The sequence below is a fragment of the Xyrauchen texanus genome, chromosome 38 (genome assembly GCF_025860055.1).
Source record: "Xyrauchen texanus isolate HMW12.3.18 chromosome 38, RBS_HiC_50CHRs, whole genome shotgun sequence".
Taxonomy (NCBI): Eukaryota; Metazoa; Chordata; class Actinopteri; order Cypriniformes; family Catostomidae; genus Xyrauchen; species Xyrauchen texanus.
Window position 1 is genome coordinate 33,748,409 of NC_068313.1, and position 12,500 is coordinate 33,760,908.

The window sequence follows — 12,500 nt, forward strand, 5'->3', positions numbered from 1 at the left end:
TTGAATCTATTGCATGAAACAAAGTGTGACCAGTGTAGACCGACTCCTGAATAAATGACTCCAATGAGTCTCCAATGAGCCAGTTCTTTTGAATCTATAGTGAGAAACACAGTACAACCAGTGTAGTCCAATTCCTAAATAAATGACTCCTATGAACTGGTTCTTTTGAATCTACAGTGCAAAACACAGTGCGAAGAGTGTAGACTGATTACTAAATAAATGACTCCTATGAACTGGTTCATTTGAATCTACAGCATGAAACACAGTGCGTCCAGTGTAGTCTGATTCCTGAATAAATGACTCCTATGAACTGGTTCATTTGAATCTACAGAGCGAAACACAGTGCGAAGAGTGTAGACCGATTCCTGAATAAATGACTCCAATGAGCCAGTTCTTTTGAATCTACAAAGCGAAAAGCACAGCGCTGCCAGTGCAGTTCGATTTGTGAACAAATGACTCTAATGATGAGCAATAAAAATGGAATTTACTTATTTCCAAATATTTCTTCCTCACAAAGTACAAATTGTTAATTGAACCACTAAGGAACGTAATTGGAATCGGAACTGGAATCTTTAGATTCCTTTTGACAATAGAAAACCACCAGGACATGTCTAGTGCTTCTGTTTTGGAAGCGAGTAAGCCTCAGAAAACTATTCACTATTCATAAGTTCCAATTATCAGAATTATTATAGTGGATTTCAATGTGATTATCACTCAGAAAGGCTCAACTAATAATCTTCTTATAACATAATTCAGTTCCAAAACTTCCCCGAAAATGAAACTTATCTTGGACTTGACTCACACTCTCCAGGAAACGTTAAACAGTTCAATATGACTGCACTTGAGGACTGAGCGAGAACATAAACTTTGATCTGTGACCTCTTAGAACATAGGTCAAGGGTGGTCCCGGTTTCCCTCATCATCACTATGGAAACCATGCAAAGTGTTTGCAGTGGTCTTTGCGGCAAACATCTACAAATAGTACCACATGCCTATAATCCATCAACCTTAAAAGAAGTTCTACATTGTCTTCTCTCTGTCTCTGTATTATGTGTGTATTTATTATTGTCATGGTCTCTTATTAGGCTTGATCTATGGCAGAATGAAATGTCACTTTTAGGGATAATTACGTTTTTTCTCCTCCACAGATCTATTCATCACACTCACGGCCCTCTTCCATTTTTAGCTCCATTTTTAGATTCTTGATAACATGTCTCAACTCATTCCATCTTTCTCAGACACTCTCAGTCTCTCTCTCTCACAAACGTACACACACACACACACACACACACACACACACACACACACACACACACACACACACACTCTCTTCTTAGACACTGAAACACATCCTATTCTATGGCATGAAGTTACCAAGAAATCAGTTAATTACAAAGTCCAGAGTCTAACTAGATTATAATGAACTTCCACACTCAAGTATTTGCCTCCTCTCCTATCATCTCTCCTCTATATACAGCTATACAAGCGGTGCTAATTACCACCTGATGACAGACCCTTGTTGAGAGGAAATGAACAAAGATTAAAACATAGATTGGGTGTTAGAAGGATGTTTGCATGTTTGTAATGTATACATCCTAAATCGAAAAATGAGGATGTATTTGGGCTCGCTGACATACACGGTTGTCCGAGATGATAAAAACTAAAAAGCAGTTACCATTCAATTAAATACTTAATCACAATTTTCAAAAAAGTTTTCAAACATATTTTTCATAATAATAATTTTTTTTCATGATATCATGAATATCAAGTTACGAATATGAAGTTTTCTTAGGGTTACTCCATTTGACCTGAACAAAATGTGTTTTCATGATGTATATATACATTTTTAATTTTTTAATTTTTATTTTTTTTTACCTCTTTTTATCTCATTAAGGGGACAAAAGGTTTTCCACATGAAAAGAGAAAAGCCACCTACATGTTGGTTATGCCACCTGATTTTGATTTAATACACTTTGTTTAATACACTGCTTATTTTAAAAAATGACTGTGGGGGCCTCCGTAGATCAGCGAGTATTGACGGTGACTACCACCCCTGGACTCGCAAGTTCGAATCCAGGGTGTTCTGAGTGACTCCAGGCAATCAAATTGGCCCGGTTGCTAGGGAGGGTAGAGTCACATGGGGTAACCTCCTCGTGGTCGCTATTAGCGGTTCTCGCTCTCAATGGGGCGTGTGGTAAGTTGTGTGTGGATCACGGAGAGTAGCATGAGCCTCCACATGCTGAGAGTCTCCACGATGTCATGCACAGTGAGCCACGTGATAAGATGCACGGATTAAAGCGGAGGCAACTGAGATTTGTCCTCCACCACACGGATAGAAGTAACAGCGCCACCAAGAGGACCTACTAAGTAGTGGGAACTGGGCATTCCATATTGGGAGAAAAGGGGATAAAAAATAAATAAATAAATACTGTGTATAATAAAATAATATTCCAAACTATTTGTCAAAATGTCTTTTTCCAAGAATTTCAATGAGGCTTTTAATGAGACATTTTATTTATTTATTTTATTTATTTATGTCTCTGGATGGTTACAACACTTAAAAAATAAAAAAAATTAAAAAATCTAAATGACTCAGATATTGAATACATGCACATCATATTAGAAGTGTATTTGAGTAATTGTTTTGTGTGAACTGAATTGAAGTATTTTGAAGTAATAATAGATCTGGATAATAAAATAAGCCTCAAATCATTGAGCAATGCAGCCAAAGGAATTAATTGGTAGTTGGATGGTTAAAGATCAGGGTTGTAGTGGAGGGTAAACACACGAAAACGCCATTTACGCACCTTTTTATTAGCGTTTACTCACATTTTGATTAAATTAATTATCATTTACCTACTCATTACCATATTCCCAGCATTGCTCAGGCAGGCGAAGTATGCTCGTTATTTTCACATAAGCATACTCGATTGGCCTTGCAAGCGTGCAATAATTCATCTATCCAACAGAAAACTCCTCTCGTCCACGTGCACGCCATACACTGATGATGTAGAACTACCCAACGTCTGATACGCGGTCAAGCACATGTAAGCCAACACCTCTGGTTCTCAGAGAAGTTCATAGTTACCCACCTTTCTTTTATCACTACATCACTGATAAAGATGGAGGATGAAACCAATATTTGTGGATCAAAGATAGAGTAACATATAGGCAGCATTTGATTCTTTAATCTTGTTTCGATTTTAACAGCAAAAGGGTCTTACCCTGGCATTGCTCATTCCGTTCCTCGTATCCAGGGTTACACAGGCAATTCCCGATGGGCACCAACCACTCTCCATCTGCACCGCAGTACATCTTTGGAACCTCCTGCTCTTCCGAATGATTCACACAGGAGCCGCGCACCTCCACCAGGGACGACGTGTCCGCCCCTGTTACTGTATCAGGAAACTGAGCGAGGTTCCTCACAGCTAAAGGACACTTCTTATAAAACACATGGACGGAAACCAACGCGATGCAGGCTCCTACGTCCTGAAAGGCCAAATAGAAACCTTTCCGGCTGACCACCCCAACATCCCGAACTTCAGTGTTTAACTTCATGACCCGATCTCCGATATCCACCTGCGTGAAGCTCTCGTCCGCTGCCACCGTGTCGATCTTGGCAAAACGGCTCTCGTGAGCGTAACGCTCATTGTCGAAGTCGGACTCGAGGTAGTAAAGGTTGAACGTCTCTTTGCAGGTGCCGATGACACCAGGCAGGCTGTTGCAGTCACGCAGGGTAAATTTAATCTCGATGTAGATACGTTGGGCCGGGCCACGCTGTATCCAGTGAGTCCGAAGCCAGTTGTTCTGACTGGCCTCCATTACGTTACACACCTGGTATGTTCTGATGGGGATGTTCTTCTCGTCCATGATGCTCACCTCTTCCCACTGCATGTGAAGACAATATAAGATGAATGTTAGAAATTATCAGACATCGGTCGATTGTTTAAAGACAGTTTAGAAACATGAAAACAACTTATTAGTTCTATTTTTATTTTGTTACCACTGAACAATCAATACATTCTTATATTTCCTGTGCATTTTCACATCAGTGGGTTCATTCATAAGCTGAACATTGTTGCATTCAGAGGTTTTATATGGAGTTAGGATAATAAATAAGGTGCATTTTGAGCTGTTCTGAGACCAGTGCAGACAGGCAGCACACGGGAAGTTCAGTCATTCACTAAATAGAGAGGATCTTACTCTTAAAATCTGACCAAAAGTTCAGATTCAGGCTGCAGAATATGTTTGCCAGATATGGGACAATGAAAATCAGTATGTAGATTCAGTATGTAGATTGCTAAATTTTATTTTATCATGGTTGGTAGTGATTTGATGATGCTGGCCATTACTTTGAAAATGAATTATTTATTCAGCTTTACAGAAAATGAGCTGTAATGTCTGTAATGTCTCGAAAACGTGAATAACCAACAATCCTGGAAACATCATAAACAATTTAATGAAAAAAATCTGACTTTCTATAGCTTGGTATTATTTAATATGTCACAATTTAGTCCTGGTGTCCACATAAGTGGACTGTGACAGGGCGGAGGGCGGCGCAGGGTCGTGATTCTACACACCCGGCCCCTTATCAGGCTAATCAAGCCTCCGAGAGGCATAAAGGCCGACTGCGGATGGTGGTGCTACAGAGAGAGAGCGTTTTTGGGCAGCTGTCCATCATATGAGTGTGTTTGTGTCTTTTGGGTTTAAGTTCTTTATTAAAAATATTATTTATATTGTTAAGCCGGTTCTCACCTACTCCTTTCCATAAACTCCCTTTAAACTGGTGCCAAAACCTGGGAAGGAGGAGGGATACGCCCTAATGGAGTCCATTCCAATGGAGCAGCTGTGGCCATCTGCCGGGGGTCTGAGGAGCCCTGCTGCCTGGAAGCGGAGGAATGGCCGCCAACTACGAGGGGAGAAGGGGCTCCTAGCCGACTGCCTGGAGCGGTCAGGGCCGCTGCCAGGGATGGGGGGAGACCCCTACCAGCAGCTAAACGTGGCGGGGTTAAGAGAGGACTGCCGACCTCGAGCGGGGAGGGGCTCCCGGCCGACCGCCTGGAACGGTAGAACCGCTGCCAGGGGCGGGGGAGACCCCTTCTGCTCCCATAAAACGCATCGATGCGTTCCGTCAGCCAGGGGCCGGAGGACTGCCTCCGATCCGACCGGGGAGGCTTGTCTGTTGTCCATTAGAGGCAAGTAAGTGTTTTTTTTCTCTCTCTCTCTCCGCTCTCTCTCCCACTGCCACTCCGCGTTGGCCTTTTCCCTCTCATTTAAATTTTACAGTGTATTTTTTTGGGGGGTACTGCACTGTTACAGGGAGCACCCCCATTCTAATCATTAATGTTTCCCTCCCCCGTCCCCTCCTAGATTCAGGAAGGCGGGAATGACCTGCCGGCAGACGGGGCGTAATGCACGCCCTCCCCCAGGTAAAGGAGGGGGGGGTGTACATCATGCCGGGGGCTCCCCGGCCTGAGAGAACGAGGGAGGAATGTGACAGGGCGGAGGGCAGCGCCAGGACTTGATTCTGCACACCCGGTCCCTTATCAGGCTAATTAAGCCTCCGAGAGAGATAAAGGCCGACTGTGACAGAGAGAGAGAGTGTTTACGGGCAGCTGTCCATCATATTTGTGTGTTTGTGTCTTTTGGGTTTAAGTTCTTTATTAACTATTATTTATATTGACAAGCCAGTTCTCGCCTCCTCCTTTCCCTTAATCCCGTTACATGGAAAACATTTCCATTATGAATTGATTGAATCATGTCAGGTAGCAAGGGCTGACAATTAAGAGGGCAGAGCTAAACAATACATTTTAATGAAGGATTACAGGTGTACTAACGAACCATGCACCATAACAGAAGTAATTAGGGTCAATTTTCACTTCATGAGGACTTAAACTGCTGATACCCCATGAGTCTGGAGAAGAAGTCTATAAAACCACTTCTCACGTTTATTCACGTTTTACTTTTGGCTTGGACGTAAATGTAGCATTCCCTCAATAATATGACTGGGCTATATTTAAAAACATTTTCCATGTCAATATATCTCATCTCTTCTGTGCTGGTGTGATATCAGAATTCACAATGGCACACACATCAGCCTGACAGCCCGTAATAATCTCCTTGAGTTTTTCACCATACGCTAAAACTAATTGATAACTTATGAGATAATAAGATTGACAGCAATATGGAGTCCGTCAGGGTCCGTGATTGTCTCCGATCGGCTCGTCCCTTCATCTTTGAAACTACGTAGGCCCTGAGGAGCAGCGCAGAGATAAGGGCCGGGAGCTGGAGATAGCAGGACGAGAGGAGAAAAGAGCTAATTGGCCGTATTAATGTCTGAATACCCGCCCATCGTCTGTGCCAAAGGCCTGTCCATCATGCTCGAGGATCACAGAGGGAGAGGAACTAAATGTCTGACAGAGTTTGATCAATGCGAAAGGATGCAGAGCTGTAACGCTTCCGTAATGAAAGGGAATTCTGTGTGTTATTGAATCGGTGATGTGGTCATTTAGATGCACCTGATCTGAAAATGTTAAACTGTTAATTGCTCGAAAAAGTGGAGCCCAAAAAGCATACATTATCAGACAGAACTCGCTGACCCTCTCGATCTAAAATCTCTCTCTCACACACACATATTCAAACAGACCTTTTTCACGGTCACTGTGTTGCCAAGTCTCCCCCCTGCCTCTTTTGAGAGAGAGGGGATAAAGTTTCCTAACAAAGGGCATTTCTGTCTCCCTTCGCTATTTAGGAAATTTGACGCCCGTCGCAGTAACCTAGCTTCCCAAATTTACATCAGAGAGGAGATGGAGCAGGGTGATCTCATTTGTATTTGGAACCGGGGTTGTTCATACGTAAAGTGTACACGTACATTTTTGTATGCTTGGATAGACACTGAAAAGTGTAATATTGACTAGATAGCATCTAAAACGTAAACTCTCTAGAGATGCACACATTTTTACTAATCCTTTTGCCAGATCCTTTTCGCTACATCATGTTGGTCAGATTATAACTAATAGCCTTCCTTATTGCGTAGATATAGTAAATATTATGTGGCAAGAACAAAAAAAGCCAGCCCAAGGAGAGTTTGTCATAATAATTTGATCTTTAGGGAAGTAGGCTACAGCAGGACTGAAAAGTGTGAAGAATAGAATCAAATATTTTTTATTTTATTTAATAAAATGTTATGGTCATGATTAACTGTATTAATGTTACTATTCATTAAATGTATTAAATACATTTAATATATTTAAACATATTAAATGTATTTAATTAGCCCCCTTTTTGAGCACAAACCATGAAAATGACATACCTGAACTTAAATGGATGTATTTACGGGACCCTTTGGAGTATGGACACAGTTGTAGTATCTTTTGAAAGAAGACACTTTGGGCTTTATTTCACACATTTCAGAATTAATATATGTTGTTATTTTTTAAAGTTAGAGAAGCTGAAGTTTATAGTAATGGAATTCATTTGTGCTGAACATGTTTTTAAGAGTATCAAGACAACCCAGAAATACAATGTTCTCAAAATCACGAGTCTAAAGAAGTTACGTTTCAAATGTGAAGATGATCGAACACAAAATGAGGTTCCTGCAGCTTTTTTCTCTGTAAAATTCTGGAAGCGTAAAGAGTAAAATTAAGGCTTTCAAGACGACACAAAATCTGACAGCACTGCTCGATTATTATGAATACAATTACGCCGCATTTTTCAAAATAGACTTTGGAGACAGGCTTGTTTTGTTTATGAGACTCTAATATATCAGATCATATACAGTTTTACAACATGAATGCTGCTCAGATTGCAGTTTGTTGAAGAACGATGACAAAGGCGAGATCTCATGTAAACAATGGAGAATATATCAATATTTCTCAGATTTATCACTTTTATGGACAAACAGTGCTATTGGATGTGTTTCAATGAACGCTTGTCATGGACTATTGACCCAAGTGTGTTGAACTGGATTCATCTGGCGATCGTGTTTTCATAATAAAAGTCCCGTTTTGATATTGCATGTTTTCATTTGTACCCCTGGCACAAATAACTAAATTGCTGTTTCTGGAGCATTGCTATCATGAAACAGAGATCAATGTTGAACCCTTAGACCTTTGAAAAGATGTATCATTTGTTAACATTAATTACATTTATAGATGGCAAATTATATATTAAATGTAAGCAGAGTGACGTCACCACCGAGTGCGAACGATTGCGCATCAACAGGTTAATACATTAATTAATAAATGTCATTAGTGTAAACTTTGTTATTAATATTATAGGTTTGATAGTAACATTCAAAAACAATATTGCCTCAATAAGTAGCTTCAATGTAGCTAGCTACTTTTTGATAGTAACTTGTAGTGTCGCTAGCTACTTTTTGATAGTAACTTGTAGTGTCGCTAGCTACTTTTTGATAGTAACTTGTAGTGTCGCTAGCTACTTTTTTATAGTAACTTGTAGTGTAGCTAACTACTTTTTGATGGTAACTTGTAGTGTCGCTAGCTACTTTTTGATAGTAACTTGTAGTGTCGCTAGCTACTTTTTTATAGTAACTTGTAGTGTAGCTAACTACTTTTTGATAGTAACTTGTAGTGTCGCTAGCTACTTTTTTATAGTATCTTGTAGTGTCGCTAGCTACTTTTTGATAGTAACTTGAAGTGTCGCTAGCTACTTTTTGATAGTAACTTGTAGTGTAGCTAACTACTTTTTGATAGTAACTTGTAGTGTCGCTAGCTACTTTTTGATAGTATCTTGTAGTGTCGCTAGCTACTTTTTGATAGTAACTTGTAGTGTCGCTAACTTCTTTTTGATAGTAACTTGTAGTGTAGCTAGCTACTTTTTGATAGTAACTTGTAGTGTCGCTAGCTACTTTTTGATAGTATCTTGTAGTGTCGCTAGCTACTTTTTGATAGTAACTTGTAGTGTCGCTAACTACTTTTTGATAGTAACTTGTAGTGTCGCTAGCTACTTTTTGATATTAACTTGTAGTGTCGCTATCTACTTTTTAATAGTAACTTGTAGTGTCGCTAGCTACTTTTTGATAGTAACTTGTAGTGTAGCTAGCTACTTTTTGATAGTAACTTGTAATGTCACTAGCTACTTTTTGAAAGTAACTTTTAGTGTAGCTAACTACTTTTTGATAGTAACTTGTAGTGTCGCTAGCTACTTTTTGATAGTAACTTGTAGTGTCGCTAGCTACTTTTAGATAGTAACTTGTAGTGTAGCTAACTACTTTTTGATAGTAAATTGTAATGTAGCTAACTACTTTTTGATAGTAAATTGTAGTGTAGCTAACTACTTTTTGATAGTAACTTGTAATGTAGCTAACTACTTTTTGATAGTAACTTGTAGTGTAGCTAACTACTTTTTGATAGTAATTTGTAATGTAGCTAGCTACTTTTTTATATAAACTTGTAGTGTAGCTAGCTACTTTTTCAAAAGAGTAGCTTGACTGTAGCTTAACTACTTAAAATGATAAGTAGCCTGTAGCTTGTCAAACTATAGTTTCAAAGTAGCTTCTCCAACACTGCTTGTAATCAGATTACTTTCAATTACATTCATTATTTTTAAGTGCATATCTTGGGTTAGACATTTTCTAAAATAATATTATTTATGTACAATTAATTTAAAACATGATTTATGTTCATATGTTTGTCCGTTTGAGTTTCAGTGACAGCTGAAGGTGTCTACGCCCCCTAGCGAGTCATTGTGACAACTTAAGTGTTCTAGAGATTAACGTAAAAAGTAAAGTAATTAGTAATGTGATTACTTTTCCCATTAAACAATCAGCAAAGTAATTTGATTACAACTTCAGAGAAGTATTTGGTCATTTATTTTTTGGTCACTGTATGTCTCTTATGTTGTTTTTGTAGTACAGTTCTTCATTCGTAAAATGGTTTATATTTTAGAAGCTTTTAATACGTTGATATTGTACGTTTCAGTGTCTATCTAGAACCAAACTTTACAAACAAACACCTATGAATACCAATGAGATTACATTTAAGAGAGAGATGATCTTGACTCACCCCTCCTTCGGTTGGGCTGGCGACCCATGCCAGATCTCCCTGCACTGATCTGGAATCCAGCAGCGTGACTGAAGGAGAAAAAGACAGAAGACTTGAGAATAGCTTCAGGTTCATACCCTGAGTGGATAAAAATTATGTTAAATTTGAATTTTGACAGAATAAATCTCAGATAAATTAAGACAACAGTTGCAGAACATGAATTGAAGGATCGGGATCGAGTGTGCAGGGTGCAGATTGCACTTTAAGCACTGAATTTAGTGGACAATTATGGTTAATTATTAATTTAATGTATAAAATATAGGTAACATTACAAACAATTTTAAATCATTTTACTTTTTTTACAAGCAACATGTCAAATTTAAAATAGGAGATATCAAAATGTAGTGAGAAATGTGTCCTTTTCTTGGAAATAAGGTATTCAGGTTATTACTCTATGGCTGGAAATAAAAGGGGGTCCAGACTACACAGGAAACCATGTTTTTAAGAGTCATCTTCAAGTTGAAAATACAGCCTTTCTTAAGATGTATTATATTTCCAGAAATAATTTTCAAGTTCAGGTGTACGGCATTATGAATACAAATTGTATGTAGTGATAAAGTGAACAATTAAATATCTAGAATGTCTCGAATATTAAGTAGCCTATATAAAATCTAATCCCCTGCATAACTCTATGCAAGTATGCATGAATAGTATATATATATATATATATATATATATATATATATATTTTTTTCCTTCTTTTATTATTTTTTTAAATAATTTTATATATATATATATATATATATATATATATATATATATATATATTCTTTTTCTTTTATATTTATATATATATATTTTTTTCTCTACTTTTATTTTATTTTTTATAATTTTATATATATATATATATATATATATATATATATTCTTTTCTTTTTATAATTATAATTATATATATATATATATATATATATATATATATATATATTTTATAATTGTATATATATATATATATATATATATATATATATATATATATATATATATATTTATTTATTTATTTTATAATTGTATATATATATATTTATTTTTATAATTGTATTTATTTATTTTATAATTGTATATATATATATATATATATATATATATATATATATATATATATATATATATATTTATTTTATAATTGTATATATATATTTATTTAATAATTGTATATATATATATATATATATATATATATATATATATATATATATATATATATATATATATATATATATATATATTTATTTATTTATTTATTATAATTGTATATATATATATATATATATATATATATATATATATATATATTTATTTATTTTATAATTGTATATATATATTTATTTAATAATTGATATATATATATATATATATATATATATATATATATATATATATATATATATATATATATATATATATATATATATTTATTTATTTATTTTATAATTGTATATATATATTTATTTTATAATTGTATATATATATATATTGAATCAAGGTGGATCCAAAAAGCAGTTTTGATAAAAAACGAGAAGGCGAACATTACAACAACAAAAAAAAGGTTAATGGTTCTTTGCAGCACCCTATGCAAAGAACCCTCGTCTTATCAAATAATATGTGGCTTTATAAGGTTATTAAGTTGAACTTTATGATTCTTTGGAGATTAGAAACTAAACAATATTTAGGTTTAATAATCTTAATGTTTCGTTTTATGTTCTTCAGATCAGCTTATTAGTTTATGTTTAGTTTTTTTAAAGCACTAGTGCAAAGAAAGTTTTCAAAACAGCAAGACAATAAAAGGTTTCAAACTCATGTGGTTCTAGAGCTAATGTGGGTACATTTTATTTGGGTGAATAACAACTCCCCCTGACCCCATCAATGCCCAACAAAATGCTCTGATATTCAGCGATGTTGATATTTATTTACAATGACATAGATATTAGATATTGCTATTTACATATTTACCCATTATATATAGCTTATTTCAAGACATCAAATGCTTGCCGATTCAAGACTTATAGTATTATAGTTGTTTTACGTGTCTTTAACTTTTCCAGTTGAGTTGTCCAGAAACCTCTTACCTTCGTTTGCCGGATAATTCCTTGGAGCGGATAGTCCTGAACAAATCCCCAGGAAAAGCGAAGTGAGCCCGTAATTAATCCCGGCCATGAGTGCCATTCGTCCTGTAACTTTCACTCCGTTATTCCTGCTTAATTCCTCGTGCTGCTGCGCGCGACTGATCGCGAGGCGCACGAGACGCGCACTCACCGAACGCTGCTGGAGGAGGCGTGTCATTCTGCAGTGACGTACCTGTAAATCAAACAAGGAAGAGACGTTCAACATGAATAATAACAATAACAACAACAGTAATAATTGATTATGCCTAAAATAAATGATCAAGCAAGACTATCGATATAATCTTTGATGGCCAGAGAATAAACGACAATG

The 12,500-nt window shown here is 36.4% G+C and overlaps 1 protein-coding gene across 1 annotated transcript in view; it reads right to left on the reverse strand.

The window, feature by feature from the left end:
* epha4l (eph receptor A4, like) overlaps positions 1-12,283 on the reverse strand; it is a 58,483-nt gene extending 46,200 nt beyond the window's left edge. The window contains exons 1-3 of the mRNA XM_052110385.1: positions 12,134-12,283; positions 10,026-10,093; positions 3,225-3,888 (exon numbers count right to left, since the gene is read on the reverse strand). Of these exons, the coding sequence (XP_051966345.1) occupies positions 3,225-3,888; positions 10,026-10,093; positions 12,134-12,230 (829 nt within the window). The 5' untranslated portion in view covers positions 12,231-12,283. The remainder of the gene's footprint in view (positions 1-3,224; positions 3,889-10,025; positions 10,094-12,133) is intronic.
* Positions 12,284-12,500: the final 217 nt, after the last annotated feature.